The following is a 19,870-nucleotide window of genomic DNA, read 5'->3' on the forward strand; positions in this document are numbered from 1 at the left end:
CCGCATATGATTAAGTGGCCTTTTCCTCTATCTTTCAATGCTGGGAGTATTAGTCAGCTTTCTGTCACAATAACAAAATGCCCAAGATAATGAATTCATAAAGAGAGAAGGTTTAGTCTGGCTTACAAAGTTTGAGAACAATTGGCTCCATTGTTTTGGGGTTTTTTTTTTTGTTTGTTTGTTTGTTTGTTTTATTTTTTGGTGGTACTGGGGTTCCTGGAAGCCCTTCTCCCTCCGGGCTACACTCCCAGACCTATTTTTATTTTTGGAAACAGGGTCTCTTAAGCCAGCGTGGCTGGCTTCGAACCTGCCTGATCCTCCTGTCTCCACCTCCCAAGCACGGGGATTACAAGCGTGCACCACCACGCCTGGTGGCCCCATTGTTTTGGGCCCGTGGCAAGACAGCTCATCATGGCAGGATCACGTGGAGGAGTAACACTGTAGACCTCCTTAGCAAGAAGCAAAAGGCAGAGGAAAATACTGAGGTTCCCTTCCTAGAGATGCCCATAAAGACCTTCCACCAGGTCCCACCTCCATATTAGTAAGTTTCATTGCTTGGAAAAATACCTGAGAAAAACAACTTAAAGGCGGAGAGATTTGTTAGGCTGATGGTTTCAGAGGTTTCAGTCTGTGATCAGCTGGCTCCACTGTGTTGGCCTGAGGCGAAACAGAGCATCATAGCAGAAGGCCGGGGTAGAGGACAGCTACTCAGAGCAGCCAGGAAGCAGAGAGAAAGGGGAAGATCTGGGGACAGGATCTAGACCCAAGGGCATGCGCCCAAGGATGCACTCCCTCCAGCTAGGTCCCACCTCCTCCCATGTCCACCGCCTGCCAGCAGCCAGCCCACTCAGCTGTAAATGGATTAACCCACTGATGAGCTCTGAACCCCTGTGGTCCAACCACTCCCCAAAGCCCCACCCATTCTGCACATCACTACACTGGGGACCAACCATCAACCCACAAGCCTTTGAGAGACATCCCAGATCCAAACCACAGCAACCCCTGAAAGGTTCCACCACTTCCCCATAGCACCGGGAGCCAAGGCTTTAACACATGGGCTTTGGGGGACACTTAAGATCCAAAGCAGAGCTAGGTTTGGAATGGCTTTCCCGAGCTTGCTCGGCCCTTCAGAGGAGCTCGGGCCTTTAAATCAGGGCACTTTTTTTTTCTACATACAGGAAGTAACTCCCAACCTCTCTCACTGGATGGTCTCTAGAGTTATTCAGTTTCTAATAACTTAAAATGCATTTGAAGCTGTTCTTAGGAAAACTAAAACAAGTTTGCCTTTTCTCGGACAGCCTTACATTTCTGGTGCTTGCTCTAAAAGAATCAAATACATTGCACATATTGGAAAGTATACATTTTTACCACATACTTCAATAAAAGAGAATATATTTTAAGTCAACTTTTAGACTTAACCTCAATGCTATTAATGTCCATATTGTTATCTTTCCAAATATTATAAGAGATATAATTCTGCAATATTCTAGCAAGGTTTACTACCATTGGCCTAGAAATTATGATTTCTGGGGTTAATAGAAACAATAATATAAACGATAATAATAACATTTGCTGTGGGTTACAGCATGGCAGGCACTCTTCTAAGCTTGCCATACGCAGAATAATACAACTCCCAGTGACCCTGCGAGGTAAACGTTATTATGAGTCCTACTGAGCAGATTAGGAAACTGGAGTCCACAAAGGTAAGTTCATTGTCCAAAGTCACATTATTAGAGACAGAGCCAGGTCTCAAGCCCATGCATCTGGTTCTAGAAATTCAACTTAACTGCCATACTACCCTGCCTCATGAGTGGTATACCGGACATCTATCATTTATTTCATCAAAGTCATTGGAATAATAATGGTCCCTACAAAAAGCTGTATTCGCAGGTTCCCTGTGGCATCCCCATGCCCATTTTACAGATGGGGAAACTGATCCTATAGTAAAATCACAGGCCCAGGTTCATGTGGTGAGCCGTTGTGACTCAGAGGCCACTCTCACCCTGCATTTACCTGCCACGTATTTAAACATGGGTTGAAGAACTCTGCCAAATCATCTGGAGCCTTGAACATTTTCCCAGGGATGGAGATGGCTTTCCTGGGTGGGACATAACTACAGAACAGGGTGTGCGAAAGCAATCTCACAATGGCCTCTTTTCCAGTTTCAAACTCTTTACACTGGTTCCATTTAAGAATGAGATGTGCTTTCTCCAGTGACCTTTCACAACATGAGCATTGTATGGAATGGGCTCTTGTATTCAAATAGACATGAAGTGTTTACTTAACAGCACTTAGAGCAACCGCAGTCTGTTGCTTACTTCTGACACCACTCCAGGGTCTGAGCGCACGGGGAACAGGTGAAGTTCTTGTTCTCATTCCTAGCGGCTTGGAGCCTGGTGTCTGCCCTTCACCAGTTCAGGAAATCACTGCTCAATGCTCATCTTACACAGGGAAGCAAGGTTGCATTTCAAACACAGGAGCATATCCGGATCTCCTGTGTGCCTGTCACACTTCCCCACTCCCGGCCGTGGCCTCTGAGCACTTCCTCCTGCCTGGTAAGTATGCCCACAACCCCGCAGCCTTCTTCCTGTTCTTGACTCCCAAGGTCGGATACCCAGAGCCGTGGCCTCTATCAACCAGCACCTGCTGAAGTCGGACGACGTGGTGAGCTGCTGCCTGGACCTCGGCGTGCCCAGCATCTCCTTCCGCATCAATGGACAGCCTGTGCAGGGCATGTTCGAGAACTTCAACACTGACGGGCTCTTCTTCCCTGTGATGAGCTTTTCGGCAGGTGTCAAGTAAGTTTGGGCTGTGTATGGCCCCACCTCCCTATCACCTTCATGAGCTGGGCAGCCACTGATCTCCAGGGCTTCAGTCCCACCAGCCAGGTGCCCCAAGAGGATGATGGTGCCAGGGTGAAAGGTAACTTATCATTCCTCCACCCACCTGCCAAACACATGCCTCCCACAGGGATTGTGTTATATACTGTGATAAATAGCAAGATCAATCCTGTGTAGAAAACCAGTAATTATGAAAGCATTATGTGCTCATTGTTAACAACACTGAAAGACACAATTATATATGAGATGGTAAAAATCACCTGTGATTCCAATGCTTAACTATAATCCCTTAATATTTTGGAGTAGTTTCTTCCAGTATTTTATCTACAAATATACTTACTCTTTTTCATTTGCAATCACAGGAGGTATGAAGTTTCTGTCTTATTTTTATCCAACAATAAGTAATGAGGCTTTTCCTGAGTCATCAGTTATCCTCAAAGTGGTTTTTTATGGCCACATAACATTCCTTTATTTGGCAGTATCATCATATAGCCTTGCTTTGATGTTATACTTTCATACCTGTTGGTTTTGTTATGAATAAATCATGCACATCCTCACACATAAATTTTTCTGCATTCTGGGTTTTTTCCTCCTAAAAGAATGTCAAAATATATGAACTTTTTTATAGAGCCCAAATTTATAATTATGTGGACAAATTAACTTCAGGAAAATTTATGAGCAGTTCACACTTCTTATCAACAATTTCAAATTCAGAGATGCTCTAAAACCCGTGAATTCATTCATAAGTCATTTCGCAATAAATCTAACCTGAATGCATTTGTGGCAAAATTGTCACAAAGATTGAAACTCATTTCAATCTTTAATTTATCCTACTCCTAATGAATGTGTATGTGTTTAACTGAGGAAATATTAATGTGTTTTATTGATACTACCCCTCATCTGGCTGAAGGTTCAGCTTATAATATATGTATTGCTACGTCTTCCTTCCTTTCTTCCTTCCTTTCTTTCTGTGTGTGGGGCATTTTACCTCTGAGCCATATCTCCGGCTCTTTTATTATGTTTTGTTTCGAAACAGAGTCTTGCTAGGTTTCTGAAAGGTTTGCTATGTTGCTGAGGCTCCTCAAAACTGCGACCCTCCGTGGTTCAGCCCTCAAGTACTGGGATTCCACTTGGCTCTTCTTTCTTTTTTAAACCCTAAAAAACTTCAAAGAGCGAAACACATCTCCAAGGATTTCAGATAAAAAGTTGGGGCTTGTAATGTTATTTTAAGCAAAATATGGAAGTGCCAGACTGATTGAGTCATTGTTAACTTTTACTGTTACGTGTTCTCTTTTTAAATTTTTATTGGTGCGTTGTATCATACACCTTAATGAAGTACAAGATGGTAGAGACATACATGCACACATCACTATCGGCCTTTACCCAGCTCCCGCCCCATTCCCTACCTCCTTCCTCCTTCTCATGTTTGCTTAGCGATTGACTTTGAAATGTTTGTGAGTGTACATCATGTCCATTAGGAATTCCCCCTTCCGCCACATTCCCCCTCATCTGTAGTTTCTCCTTCCTCATCTAGAGTTCTTCCTATCACTCTCCCTCGCTTCCACATGTTAGGGAGAGCATCCAATCTCTTATTTTTTTGTGTGATTGACTAATCTCATTCAGCATGATGTTCTCCGCTTCCATCCATTTCCCTGACAGAGTTTAAATTTTCTATTTCATTAATTACCAACATAGTAACATAGTAAAACAGTGCAGTTGTTTTGCTTTGTTTTATTTTATTTTATTTTGTGCTGGGACTGAACCCAGGGACATTTTACCTCTGAGCTACATTTTCCCTCAGCCCTATTTTATTTTTGTTTTGAAATGGGGTCTCACTAAGTTGTGGAGAGCCTCACTAAGTTGCTGAAAGGCAATCCTATCTCAGTCTCCCAAGTACTGGGATTATAAGCATGAACCATCATGCCGGGCTCTTAAGCATTTTTTCATCTTGACATTTTTGCTAATTTTGTGTTCTTGGACTTTGGATATTAATTTTGAGAAATTTTTAATACATTAAGGCCGTTAAACTATTTTCTTTTGGTCTTAGCTATGTCTTCCAATTTGTGATTTACCTTTTTATACTAAGGTTTTTCCTTTATAGTTTTATTCTTCACAAAAATAATATAAGAAAATACCAAGAGCCCATAATATTACCACCCAAAGTTAACTTAGTACCCTTTTATATACACATCTAAGTATTTTATGTTACATTGGACTTGTATAATGCGTGCTGTTTTTCCTATACTCGCATTGAGCGCTGTGTTCGTTGCTCTGCCCCTCTTTCCTTGTACCAGTTGGATACTGTTTTATTTTAGCTTTATTATACATTTTAATGTTTGTAAGGCAAGACCCCCCAATAACTTTTTTCCCTAAAATTTGTTTAGCCATTCCCCATCCCCATATTTTATAGAGAGTGGAGTTCATTGAGTAGGAGACTGGAATCAATGCAGTTAGACTCACACTCATGTCTGTGAGAGTTGTTGGTCAGAACCAGGGAAGGACAGTTGTGGAGATAGGAGCTTAGATCTGGTACCACAAAGAGCCCATCTCAGAGTCCTAGGCATCCAAGTGACGAGATTTGCAGAGTGAAGCTACTGCCACAAGCCTCAGCACCTCATGTGGATTGATAAGTCAAGGCATGTTCCTGTGTCTTCCAAAGGAGCATGAGAATTCAGTTCTGTTTCAATTAAATAAACTACTAGGAGTGAAGAATCACCCTTTGGAAATGATATTCAGCCTTTGGAACTTGGGACAGGTATGTGTATGTTATATAGGCCCATGTGTGTTTACAAACATACTCATATGAATGAGTATGCTAATATTGTCTGAGATTCTTTTAACAGCTGGAGACTACTATAGTCAGCATTTACTAGGATTGAAGATCTATCTTCAAGCCAGAGAATCTTACATCAGCCCCAGTCATTATATTCTAAAGAGCTTTATCTGTATTCTCTGCTGAGGACATTGCTTCCAAATGCTCTTTCTTATGCCCTTTGTTTTCAAAGTGAGGCTGAGCACAGGGACTCCTCTTCGATAGCCATAGGGAGCTCCTGGAAACAGGAAGTTCTACAGTAAGCACAGAGAAGAGAGACAAGACGAGGGCAACGTCACCTGCAGTCAGGGGAACTCGGTGTGTGCCTCACTGGGCATCTCCTCTGCTCCATTTCCCAAGAATGAAGAGGCGGAGCAGAGTCTGAAGCAGCACAGCAGAGTTGCAGTTGCCTCCTTTGACCCAGCGCCTTCTCCAGAGAGGCAGGTCACCCTGGGCCGGGGCCACCTTTGCCCGAGCAGTTGATCGCTCCAGTTTCCTGTCCTTAGTCCTCTTTTCCTTTTGTTTACTTTTGAACACATCCTACTCACTGGTTTTAACTTATTTCCAGGGATTACACCTACTTCCAAGCATGCCATCTGAGAACAGTACTAGGTGAATTCCGATCTTTGGAAAAAGGGTTTTCTCCAGTCTGCTGCTAACAAATGTACTGTGTATTTTGTGTTTAGAGAACAGTACATCTGCTGTCCAAGTTACAGAGTAATTCTTTATTATTAGGTTATCCTTCCAGCCTCCCTCAGAACAATGGGTTGTTGTGTCTGTGATTTTTTAGGGGGGTGGGACTTTGTCTTGGAACCCTCTCTTGAGAAAGAATTGCAGCTGGCAAGTAAAGATAAGAGGTGACTAAATGTTATCCACATATAGAAAAAATTTCTAGCATGTTTCATCTGGGTCAGCAGATCATGCAGACTTCTGAGTCCATATGTAAGAGAGAAGCAAAGTTGCAAAAATAGGGAGGGGGGAAGGGAGGGAGGGAGGGAGGGAGGGAGGGAGGGAGAGAGAGAGAGAGAGAGAGAGAGAGAGAGAGAGAGAGAGAGAGAGAGAAAGGAAGGAAGAGATCTAACCACTAGTGAGGCACAACTTCTGAGAGGATCTAAGAAATGGAAAGGTCCATGTATGTTGACTTGAAGAATCAAGAGTTTAGACCTGGGCTCTTTTCATTTACATCATGAACAAAGAGTGTATGAGAAGCAGTGTGAGGGCCTTGCCACATGCTCCCTCTTGCTGCACATCCTGTCTCTGGGTCTCACAGCGTCATTTTGATTAGAGATGTAAAATCACAGTGCCTACTTTGTTGGGAAATACATGTTACTTGAAACACACATAATCCATCTATTCCAGGATGTCCTTGGCCAGGGTGGGTCTAGTCCTATAATGAGAGTAGCCAACTGGTTTATTTTCACTTATGAGCAAATGAAATCAATAAACTCATACTTAGTCTTATATTAACAGGTAGAGTATGATTTGGTGCTGAAATTTAGAGAAGTTCTTTGCACTATAATAATTCAGCTGTAGAAAAACTAGAAAGAGAAATCAGGATATTTTTTTTCTTTTTAAAATTTTTATTGGTGCATTTTAGTCATACTTTTTTATTAATTTTTTAAATTGGTGCATTGTAGTCATATATCAATCACACTGGAGTACAAGACTTGAGAGGATATACAAGCACACATCATCCAATTAGCCCTCCTCCAGCCCCCGTCCCATTCCCTCCCCCTCCCTCCATCCCACACTTCTTTGGTGATTTACTTTGATACATTTGTTTATGTACCTCCTGTGTTTTAAAGAGGCTCCGTCCTCCAGTATTACATACCCTCTGATTGGTCACATTAGTTGCTTCACTATAGGGCCCTTTCTATAGCTCAACCTCTTCCTGTTGCCCTTTTCCTCCTAGTTATTGCTGATTAAGAGAAGCGTCTGATTTATATTTTCTGCGATATTTCTCTGTGCATGCTGCGTTGCAAGTACCAATCCCACTCTTGATGGTCCCAGTAGTGGCCTGGCTATTCAGTGGACTGATCCAGACCTCGCTGGCTCAAGCAGCGGCCTTGCCTCATGGGAGGCCCCAGTTCTGGTCTCGCTGGCCCCTGCACCGGTCTAACCCCTAAGCTGGCTTTGGTCCCGGCCTTGGAGGCCGCAGGAGTGAACTTGCCTCACGCCAGGCTCCGATGCTGGCCATTGGCCCCTGCACCAGCCTAACCCCTTGGCAGGATTCCAATCCTGGCCTCGGAGGCCCCAGCACCGGCCTAGCCTCACGGCAGGCTCCAATGCCGGCCTCATTGGCCCCAGCACCGGCCTAACCCCTCGGCAGTTTCCGTTCCCGGGTTAGGAGGACCCAGCACTGGCCATGTCTCATGGCAGGCTCCGATGCTGGCCTCGCCTCACGGCAGGCTCCGATGCCAGCCTTGCTGGCCCCAGCACCGGTCTAGCCCTTCGGCAGGTTGTTATCCTGGCCTCGGAGGCCACAGTACCAGCCTTGCCTCATGGCAGGCTCCAATGCCGGCCTCGCTGGCCCCAGCACCGGCCTAACCCCTCAACAGGCTCTTATCCCGGCCTCGGAGGTCCCAGTACCGGCCTTGCCTCACTTCAGGCTCCGATGCCAGCCTCACTGGCCCCAGCACCGGCCTCACCCCTCGGCAGGCTCTTATCCTGGCCTCGGAGGCCCCAGTACCTGCCTTGCCTCAAAGCAGGCTCCAATCCCGGCCTCGGAGGCCTCAGCACCGGCCTTGCCTCACGGCAGGCCCCAATGCCGGCCTCGCTGGCCCCAGCATCGGCCTCACCCCTCGGCAGGCTCCAATCCCGGCCTCGGAGGCCCCAGTACCGGCCTTGCCTCATGGCAGACTCCGGTGCCAGCCTCGCTGGCCCCAGCACCGGCCTAACCCCTCGGCAGGCTCCGATACTGGCCTCGGAGGTCCCAGCACCGGCCATGCCTCACAGCAGGCTGTGATGCCAGCCTCACTGGCTCCAGCACCGGCCTAACCCCTCAGCAGGCTCTTATCCTGGCCTAGGAGGCCCCAGTATCGGCCTTGCCTCACGGCAGGCTCCGATGCCAGCCTCGCTGGCCCCAGCACCGGCCTAACCCCGCGGCAGGCTCTTATCCTGGCCTCAGAGACCCCAGTACCGGCCTTGCCTCAAGGCAGGCTCCAATCCCGGCCTCGGAGGCCTCAGCACCGGCCTTGCCTCACGGCAGGCTCCGATGCTGGCCTCACTGGCCCCAGCACCGGCCTAACCCCTCGGCAGGCTCCAATCCCGGCCTCGGAGGCCCCAGCACTGGTCATGCCTCACGGCAGGCTCCGATGCCGGCCTCGCTGGCCCCAGCACCGGCCTAACCCCGCGGCAGGCTCTTATCCTGGCCTCGAGGCCCCAGTACCAGCCTTGCCTCAAGGCAGGCTCCGATGCCGGCCTCACTGGCCCCAGCACCGGCCTAACCCCTCGGCAGGCTCCGATCCCGGCCTTGGAGGCCCCAGCACTGGTCATGCCTCATGGAAGGCTCCGATGCCGGCCTCGCTGGCCCCAGCACCGGCCTAACCCCTCGGCAGGCTCTTATCCCGGCCTCGGATGCCCCAGTACTGGCCTTGCCTCAAGGGAGGCTGATGCCAGCCTCAGAGGCCCCAGCACCGGCCTTGCCTTACAGCAGGCTCTAATGCCGGCCTCGCTGGCCCCAGCACCGGCCTAACCCCTCAGCAGGCTCTTATCCTGGCCTCGGAGGTCCCAGTACCGGCCTTGCCTCAAGGAAGGCTCCGATGCCGGCCTCGCTGGCCCCAACACTGGCCTAACCCCTCAGCAGGCTCCAATCCCAGCCTTGGAGGCCCCAGCACTGGTCATGTCTCATGGCAGGCTCCGATGCCGGCCTCGCTGGCCCCAGCACCGGCCTAACCCTTCGGCAGGCTCTTATCCTGGCTTCGGAGGCCCCAGTACTGGCCTTGCCTCAAGGCAGGCTCCGATCCTGGCCTCGGAGGCCCCAGTACCTGCCTTGCCTCAAAGCAGGCTCCAATCCCGGCCTCGGAGGCCTCAGCACCGGCCTTGCCTCACGGCAGGCCCCAATGCCGGCCTCGCTGGCCCCAGCATCGGCCTCACCCCTCGGCAGGCTCCAATCCCGGCCTCGGAGGCCCCAGTACCGGCCTTGCCTCATGGCAGACTCCGGTGCCAGCCTCGCTGGCCCCAGCACCGGCCTAACCCCTCGGCAGGCTCCGATACTGGCCTCGGAGGTCCCAGCACCGGCCATGCCTCACAGCAGGCTGTGATGCCAGCCTCACTGGCTCCAGCACCGGCCTAACCCCTCAGCAGGCTCTTATCCTGGCCTAGGAGGCCCCAGTATCGGCCTTGCCTCACGGCAGGCTCCGATGCCAGCCTCGCTGGCCCCAGCACCGGCCTAACCCCGCGGCAGGCTCTTATCCTGGCCTCAGAGACCCCAGTACCGGCCTTGCCTCAAGGCAGGCTCCAATCCCGGCCTCGGAGGCCTCAGCACCGGCCTTGCCTCACGGCAGGCTCCGATGCTGGCCTCACTGGCCCCAGCACCGGCCTAACCCCTCGGCAGGCTCCAATCCCGGCCTCGGAGGCCCCAGCACTGGTCATGCCTCACGGCAGGCTCCGATGCCGGCCTCGCTGGCCCCAGCACCGGCCTAACCCCGCGGCAGGCTCTTATCCTGGCCTCGAGGCCCCAGTACCAGCCTTGCCTCAAGGCAGGCTCCGATGCCGGCCTCACTGGCCCCAGCACCGGCCTAACCCCTCGGCAGGCTCCGATCCCGGCCTTGGAGGCCCCAGCACTGGTCATGCCTCATGGAAGGCTCCGATGCCGGCCTCGCTGGCCCCAGCACCGGCCTAACCCCTCGGCAGGCTCTTATCCCGGCCTCGGATGCCCCAGTACTGGCCTTGCCTCAAGGGAGGCTGATGCCAGCCTCAGAGGCCCCAGCACCGGCCTTGCCTTACAGCAGGCTCTAATGCCGGCCTCGCTGGCCCCAGCACCGGCCTAACCCCTCAGCAGGCTCTTATCCTGGCCTCGGAGGTCCCAGTACCGGCCTTGCCTCAAGGAAGGCTCCGATGCCGGCCTCGCTGGCCCCAACACTGGCCTAACCCCTCAGCAGGCTCCAATCCCAGCCTTGGAGGCCCCAGCACTGGTCATGTCTCATGGCAGGCTCCGATGCCGGCCTCGCTGGCCCCAGCACCGGCCTAACCCTTCGGCAGGCTCTTATCCTGGCTTCGGAGGCCCCAGTACTGGCCTTGCCTCAAGGCAGGCTCCGATCCTGGCCTAGGAGGCCCCAGTACCGGCCTTGCCTCACGGCAGGCTCCAATGCCGGCCTCGCTGACCCCAGCACTGGCCTAACCCCTCGGCAGGCTATTATCCTGGCCTCAGAGGCCCCAGTACCGGCCTTGCTTCACGGCAGGCTCCGATGCCGGCCACGCTGGTCCCAGCACCGGCCTAACCCCTCGGCAGGCTCTTATCCCGCCTCGGAGGCCCCAGCACCGGCCTTGCCTCACGGCAGGCTCCGATGCTGGCCTCGCTGGCCCCAGCACCGGCCTAACCCCTCAGCAGGTTCCAGACTCGACCTCGGAGGCCCCAGCACAAGCCTTGCCTCATGGCAGGCTCCGATGCCGGCCTCGCTGGCCCCAGCATCGGTCTAACCCCTCGGCAGGTTCCAATCCTGGCCACGGAGGCCTCAGTAGTGGCCTTGCCTCACAGCAAGCTCCGATGTCGGCCACTGGCCCCGGCACCCGCCTAACCCCTCAGCAGGTTCCAATCACTGTCTCTGTGGTTATTATTTCAAAGGTTCCAGGTGTAATGTATCAGATCTCTGCCTCCCCTGAGTATTGGCCACTGGCATTGCCACTGCCTCCACCGTTTCAAATCCTTCCCAGGCTCTTTTTCCACTCTGAATGTTGTCCAGTGTTCCTAAGCATGCGTGATGGTAGCATTCGACATTTGGTGTAATTTCTCCAAAAAAATAAAGTTGGTAAGATCCAGTTTCTGCTTCTCCTGAATACAAGTCTCCACCACCATCGCAGAGAACTCTTTTAACACCGCATTTCTCCTTGGTCTCTGCTAAACTCTCTCCTTACAGGTGATGTCTGAGATTCTTAACAATATAGAGAAATAGCAGTCCTCTTTCATGGCGAATTTTTCCATAAGTTCCAGTGCATTTAGATAAGTTTTGTCTGCATCTTCAGTGTCCTGGCATCCATAACGGCTTTCTTACCTCCTCTCCGATATTTTTCTTTATCTTTTTCTGTTCTGGGCCCGGTTTCTCCAGGGGTCTGGCGTGCTACTCGCAGTTCGGCCTGGGGCCCAGAGTCCCGCAACCCGGGCCCCAGCTGGCGTGCCCCACGCGTGACCCCCGCCCAGAACCCAGCGTCTTACTGGGCCCTGTTTCTCCAGGGGTCTGGTGTGCTACTCGCAGTTCGGCCTGGGGCCCAGAGTCCTGCAACCCGGGCCCCAGCTGGCGTGCCCCGCCCGCGACCCCCGCCCAGAATCCAGCGTCTTACTGGGCCCTGTTTCTCCAGGGGTCTGGCGTGCTACTCGCAGTTCGGCCTGGGGCCCAGAGTCCCGCGACCCAGGCCCCAGCTGGCGTGCCCCGCGCGCGACCCCCGCCCAGAATCCAGCGTCTTACTGGGCCCGGTTTCTCCAGGGGTCTGGCGTGCTATGCGCAGTTCGGCCCGGGGCCCAGAGTCCCGCGACCCGGGCCCTGGCTGGTGTGCGCTGCGCACGACCCCCGCCCAGAACCCAGCGTCTTACTGGGCCCGGTTTCTCCAGGGGTCTGGCGTGCTACCGAAATCAGGATATTAATAACAGCTTAACTAAAATACATTGCTGAAAAGAAATGTGTCATAATAATCGTTTAGTTATTATTTTACCCAGTACTTTGCTTTTTTTTTTTTTTTGTGGTGATACTGGGGGTGGAACCCAGAGGCTTTCTACTTCCGGGCTATACTCCCAGACCCATTTTATATTTTATCTGGAAACAGGGTCTCACTAAGTCGCTGAGAGTCTCACTAAGTAGCTGAGGCTGGCTTCGAACCTGTGCCATCCTCCTGTCTCAGCCTCCTAAGCGCGGGGATTACAAGCGTGCGCCACCATGCCCGGCTTGCCTGCTTTTCTAGTATCTCCCCAGTGAGACAGGGGTTGTTCTGCCAATGAACACAGAGTCTTATCTGCCCACCACAGAACCATTTAGATTTATTCCTCATATTTATTTTTAATTTCTATGTGGCCTGTAAATTATATTTCTCCTTCACAGTCCCATTTTCTTCTATATTATGGCCATTAATGAGGTCATGGTCTTGAATTTTTTAATAATTATTTTTATCATTACGAACTATGTTGTTAATAATACCTGATTAGGATGTCCCTGCCAACAGCCATCGAAGAGCAGAGCCACATGAAGGGCAAAAAATCGTTTTCAATTAGATTTACCCTCAGTGAAGTCAAAGGCAATGTGAGTAATTACTGGCACAATCCACAAATCAATATGGACCCTCTTTCCTAATGATTATGAATGTGCCTCTTGTTTTCCTCTCGGTGCAGTTTGCTTGTGGGCAGTATTACTTGTGCAGTGGCTTCCGATGTAACTACTATGCTCAGTATAGAACAGAATTTGGGAAGAAGGCATACGTACCTTTAAGCCTACCCAAAATGTTCAGTTTCTTAGATGCCAGGAAGTTCTTATTAAAATACTGTCACATTCCAGGACCCCACAAATGGCATCAGAGCACGAGATACATAAAAGCAGCCACCATATATAGTGAAATCTAAATGCAACTTGTGCGAGAAACAGATGAGTTCTTTACTGTGGGATATATTTTACAACTATAGTTAAGCTCCTCATACATCTACTTAACCATCTTACGTAACTCTTATCAGCAACCTTTTCTAATTTATAAAAGCGGTTGGCATTTGTGGTTGCATTGGTTTTCCGTTGGTATCCATCAGGCTTGGCTAAAATTCAGGTAACCAACAGCTTGGCTATTTCCAGCTTGCTGTGGTCAATGCTGTGGAAATTATTACTGAGATAAATATACTTCTGCAGAGAGCATGATGAGCGCTGGCTGAGTTGCCCTGGGCTTTCATCAAATGCTAGCCAAAAAGAAATATGAACGCAGGAATGCTCATAAATCAGGCTGTTCTCCAGTCTTGGAAGTCCAAACTAAAGATGCATTTATGAATCATGACTTACCAGTTAAATGCAGGTCAGCAAAAGCTTGCTAATTTTTTTCTCCTCTTAACACAGTTTGGATTCTTTTCTTTTTTGTGACACTGTCCTATCCCTCTGGAAAGGATTCAGTAGAAGATAAGAGTAAAGAGAAATAGATCAGAGTAGCTCTCTATTTGCTAGTAAACTGTCAATGATAACATGGTAGCCCAACGAAAGGAAGACTGGTCACCCCTTTTTGAGCACAGCAAAGTTTTGTCTCGGTTTTTGCTGTACTTTTTATTTACAGGTTGATCTTTCACACCTGGGTATTTGCAATAGGTATCCTCATCTTTTCTACAAATTAGCAAGGAAAAATGTACAAATCTCAAAAGATAAAACTTAAAATGCTAGTGGGGATTTTTTTCAGTGCAATTTGCCTTGTGTTGCAAAGTTACTAAAAAATTAAATTAAAATTAAAATTAAAATTTTCTTTGCACATCCCATAACTGCTCCCAGCAGGCTATTCCTGGAGCAGTTGCTCATCTCTAAGGTGAAAGAATCTGAGAACACTGTCACTTATTATGAATATTTTCGGAAGGAAAAAAACCCTTTTCTAGGGAAGATGTTAGAGAAAAAACAGCCCTAATAATGTTACATGCATATTAGGAAAGTATCACTCTAAGTCTCTGATCATGTACAATTATAATGCACCAATTAAAAAACTCTTCTTCCTAAGATGGCACATTTGAGAGAGATCGAATCTCAAATTGATTAATGAAATTATTTTTAAAAATCCATTAATGTAAGCTGAGTATGGTGGCGCACATCTGTAAGCCCAATCCTTGGGAGGCTGAGACAACAGAATTCCAAGTTTGAGACCATCCTCAACAGTTTAGCAAGAACTTATTTCAGAATAAAAATTGAAAAGGGATAGGGGTGTAGCTCGGTAGATGTAACTTCATCCTCTCTCCTTTTGCTCTGTAACTGGCTTCTGCCCTCAATGAGTTCTGGGGTAGGTCCGGTAGGTTTTGCTCCCAGAGGAATACAAACAACCTTGTCAGTAGTTTAAAAGTTTCACTTATATGATTATGAAATCCAGAGTTGTATCAAGTTTAGGTTTGAGCCCTCTCCCTGGGCTAGTTAGTTCAGACCCCTCTAGAGTTGAGCCTGGGGGACCTGCTGGGGCAGTAGACGTGTGCTGTGGGGCGGGTAGGTGGTCATGTGGCGTCTGGCCCTTGGTGACAGTTATTACAATCGCCACATCTTTCTCTTCAGGGGCCCTTTTGTAGTTTCCTTGTGAGTCTCAGATGAGAGCTCCTATCCTAATTTTGGGGGCACAGGCTTTACCATCCCTGCTGGCTGCCCCCAGGCTGCCCCCAACCTCTCTCCTCACCCTGCTCCTCTCCCTGCCCTGCCCTTTCAAGATGGCTGATAGCAGACTCCTTCTGGACTCCAGTCCCCGGCAGTCCTCTGCTGCGTAGCCCTTTCTTGCTCTCTCCCTTTCTCTGCCCTGCCACCAGGCAATTGTGTCCCTCTAGGGGACCCTTGTATGTCTTCTAAGCATTCGGCTGGTGCCCCCATCATCTGGTTTCAGAAGGAGAAACGCGCCTTTCTCCTTTCCCCGACACTTCTCTACAGAGGAAGCCTTTCCTCATCCGTCTGGAGGTGGTTGGTGGGCTGCAAGTGATGAAGCTGGTTTGACAGTTTGAAGGTATATCCAGCACTTGAGCCAGCACCTCTCTTTGGGATGTGAAAATATTTGGCATCCTCTGAGTTATGGATTCTTAGGTTTGCCTTTGGGCCTCTTCCAAAACTCAATCCACTTTAATGGTCTACTCCAATACTTCAAGTGACTTTCTGGCATTTCATTTTCTCCTTTTGATTGTACTCTTCACACATGTGTTTTTTCCTAGTTGTTCCCTTTGTCCTCATGAACCCAGGTCTCCCAGGGCAGTTGGGAGGGGGACCCCCAAATCCGTGGCTGCTTTGGGATCCCTCCCCACAGACTCTGGGCAGGTTGTTCCTGGGCAGGGGAGGGAGGTGCGTATGGAGAGTGCGGGGACCAGCACTTGCCTGGCGGGAGCTTGTCTTCCACCCAGTGAGGCACAGCATGAAGATGAAGGCTTCAGTAAGCAGTAAACGCTGGCTTCTGCCTACATTAACTTTTCACTTTGCAGTTTTCGTGGCTTTTAGAGGAGATAAGATTAAGATTTAGAACCAAATTATTTTTCCTTTTAATAACTGAATATAAAAACAAGCGGTTGTTCTCTTTAAATGCTACAGGAAACCCCACCTGTTTTTATCTACCAGCAAATTTTAAAATGTAAAAGAAATTTCAAAACTAAACGGAACTGACAAGAGAGCTCATAAATAATTAAATCCATCTATAAGCCCCTGTAAGAGACCATTTATGTGTTCCTGGAATCCATACACTAGCGAGTAATGGGGCACGGTTGATACGTGAGCCCCTAGGTGCCCACAAGAACGATTCTCAATGAGAAGAGAGGCAGGAAACGTCCCATAGTAATTCCTTTGCTCAAAAAGACCCAGTTTTGCCGGGCGTGGTGGCGCACGCTTGTAATCCCCGCGCTTGGGAGGCAGAGACAGGAGGATCGCGCAGGTTCGAAGCCAGCCGCGCGCGCTGGCTTATGAGACCCTGTTTCCAAATAAAAAAGTATAAAAAATAGGTCTGGGAGTGTAGCCTGGAGGTAGAAGGGCTTCCAGGAACCCCAGTACCACCAAAAAAAAAAAAAAAAGACCCAGTTTTATCCTATGGTTTCAGCATGTCAGTAACACAGTCTGTTATGGTGCAGTTGGCTTGAAATACTTTCAGCAAATAATTTCAGGATTTAGTTATTATTTCCTGAAGGTTCACTAAATTAGCAACACTGCAGGCTAATGACTCACTGTCGCTTTAATATCATTGTTCACATTCTTAATACACATAGATCATGCCCTGTTACACAACACTTAATGCAGGCCCTCTCTTCAGGGACAATTGTCCTTCTAATGCTATATCCCTGTTGTTTAGTACATTAAAATGGGAAAGTGGGAGGCTTTGTGTGATTTCTATAATTAGTTTTAAAACAGCATTTTGTAAAAATGCTATTTGGACAAAGTATCTATTCTTATTGGGAAGGAAAAATAACCTTAACATTTCATACTTGGAGAGATTTGATTTTCCAGTTCATAATTAGTATATTTCTACAATCACGATCCTGCAGCCAAGCTGAGACTCCCTGGTGAGGCTGTCCTGCCAGAAGGTTCCAGATTAGGAAGTGAGACTTAGTGGGCGGTGTCCTGCTGTGAGAGCTGTGCTAAACCATAACCTTCCTCCATTTACATCCTCCTCCTCCTCCACACACACACCCAGTCCACCGGAGGTTCCTTAGTCCTAGATCCAAAACAAAACCCGTCTCCAGCTGCTCTGATCACCTTGGTCCAACTCACTCTCGACTCCCGGTGACTACTTCTCCAAGAGGCTCCTCATTGATTCCCAGACCTAAGGGCCACCAGAAAAGGCTTGTATTGCACACCTTAAAACCATGAGTAGCTTCCCACCCGGAATACACCCCCAATTCCCTGCTAGGACTCTCAGCCCCTGCCTAACACAGCCCTGCCGCTCAGACCTCCTCTCCTGCCTTTCTGTTATCTGGTCCACCAAGCCCTTGCTCACGCCAAGACCTTTGCACTTGTTTCTCTACAGCTTGAACCCACTGGGTCCTCCTCGGCCCTCAGGCTGGACTCACCTGGCTCCTCCTCAGAGCAGTGTTCCTTCCTTGACACCATCTTTAGCAGCCACCGCTTTCCTGAGTCGTCTGTGTCACATCTTCCTCTCTGCTCTGTCATACACGTCTCCTGCTCAGCAATTACGCCTATTTATCTGCTGGAAACCCTTCTATGTGACACTAGGGACACTGAGTAGATCCCAGGGCAAAGACCAGTGCATGTGGCACGGGCTCAGCAAAGATTCGTTAAAGGGACAGAAGGAAGAAGTGAATGAATGCCGCATGCAAACACAATGTCTGCTGATTTTTCCCATGTGGAATTATCATTGAACCTGCAGAGCTGTGCCTCTTGGTGTGTTTTACTTACTTAAAACAATGGCTGTATTTCCTCGTCGATTGCACGTGGTTGCGGCTGATTTGCGAAAGTTCTGTGTGTGGTCTTGAATCTAGGATTATAGGTAGGGTCGTTTCCTTACAGGGAAAACTTTGGGGCTTAACCCTAACCTATGTAGATAGAGCTTAAACTCAACCAGAATGATGAGTTGAATTCTTGAAATACTGCTGCATGCCAGTCATTGGTGTCTACCTGCCATTTCTGTGAGTCCTGAGAGTCCTTCCCCCTTCCTTGTGAGGTGTCCGCCCTGGTTGCTTGCAGGAGCATTCTCCTAAGCAAACGTCCCATCTGCCCCGCTGCTGCTGCCGCCTCAGCCCTGCCTCCCCATGGCTGCTTTGGGAATTGCAGCCTCCACTACTGTGTCGTTTTATTATCACCTGCTGTGTATACCTTTTGTGATTAATACTCTGGTGTTACTTAATAATTTTCCTGAATATTAAGATAACAACTTCTTATTTCCTATAGATAGTTACACCATGTTTTCTTTAATTGATGTGTATGTAATTTCCCCCAAGGAGATGTGAAGTTCTAGTGGTATAATTTCAATTTGGGATCTTTACAGAGTATAATCTCATCATCAGTATCACAGCTATTCTCTTCAGCATTGTTGTAGTAATAACTGTAGTAATTACCTACTAAAATAAGAATAAGGTTGGTTTTTAAATCCTAGAGCTTTTATATATAAATAATTTTAAGAGCATAGCTGATATGAATCACTCCTTAACACTCAATTATCTCTTCACTGCTTCTTACATACTTTAAAATATTTTCTGTTCTGAATCTGAATCCAGTCACTTCCCAATTTAAAAAAAAAAGATGTGTAGAGCAGGGAACAGGAAATATCTTTAATTTTGTTTTATTTGGGCTGTGATAGTTTTTGACCTCTCTATTCCTACTTTCTTCAAATGACATAGAGTACGTTTCCTGATGGGTGGACGTCATGGAGAATTTAAGTTCCTGCCTCCTTCTGGCTATGCCCCTTGCTATGAAGCCTTACTTCCAAAAGAGAAGATGAGATTGGAGCCTGTGAAAGAATATAAGCGAGATGCTGATGGCGTTAGAGATCTGCTGGGTACCACCCAGTTCCTCTCCCAGGCCTCTTTCATCCCATGTCCCATAGACACCAGTCAGGTATGTTCCAGCTGCCAGTGAGTGAGCGACAGCTCGCTTAGCAAAAGTAATAGGGCTGAGTCCTTTTCTCTATGTTGTCTTTTTGTGGGGAGGCACTGGGGGTTGAACCTAGGAGCACTCTACCTCTTAGCTATACCCCCAGCCCTATTTTATTTTTATTTTGAAACAGTCTCACTAGGTTGCTGAGGCTGGCCTCTAACCTGTGATCCTCCTGTCTCAGCCCCTCCAGTATTGGGAGTATAGATGTATACCACCAGACCTGTCTCTGAATTGTCTTTTAACCAATCCTACTGTGCGTCTTGTAGAATCATGCAGTGTGAGCCGGGCGTGGTGGCGCACACTTGTAATCCCCATGCTTGGGAGGCTGAGACAGGAGGATCGCACAGGTTTGAGGCCAGCCTCAGCTACTTAGTGAGGTTCTCAGCAACTTAGTGAGACCCTGTTTCCGAATAAAATATAAAATAGGTCTGGGTGTATAGCCCGGAGGTAGAAAGCCTCTGGGTTCCACACCCAGTATCACCACACACACACAAAAAAAGAATTATGCAATGTGAGTGGCTGTTCTTTATGTTTGTACCATGTGCATAGATTTTGTTAAGGATCTCTTAATCACTACGCATACTTAGTGCCTGCTACATACAAGGCACTTGACTCTATGAGGGATGAACAGAAATATTCCAGTATTCTCTGAGAGTTCACAACCACGTTCAGGATGTAAGAAGTGAGTGTATAATTTTTTAAAGGCTGAATGTAATAAATGCTGAATGAACAGCATGCACCTGTAAGTGCCAGAGACCTCTTTTAGGCTAGAGTGTTTCTTG

The 19,870-nt window shown here is 48.5% G+C and overlaps 1 protein-coding gene across 2 annotated transcripts in view; it reads left to right on the forward strand.

The window, feature by feature from the left end:
• RYR3 (ryanodine receptor 3) overlaps window positions 1–19,870 on the forward strand; it is a gene marked incomplete at both ends in the record, with an annotated part of 530,337 nt that overhangs the window by 290,270 nt on the left and 220,197 nt on the right. For both annotated transcript variants that reach the window (XM_080708162.1, XM_080708163.1), the window contains 2 exons: window positions 2,606–2,798; window positions 18,833–19,049. In XM_080708162.1, coding sequence (XP_080564288.1) covers window positions 2,606–2,798; window positions 18,833–19,049 — 410 coding nt within the window. The remainder of the gene's footprint in view (window positions 1–2,605; window positions 2,799–18,832; window positions 19,050–19,870) is intronic.

The sequence above is a fragment of the Muscardinus avellanarius genome (genome assembly GCF_963383645.1).
Source record: "Muscardinus avellanarius genome assembly, chromosome: 12".
Taxonomy (NCBI): domain Eukaryota; kingdom Metazoa; phylum Chordata; class Mammalia; order Rodentia; family Gliridae; genus Muscardinus; species Muscardinus avellanarius.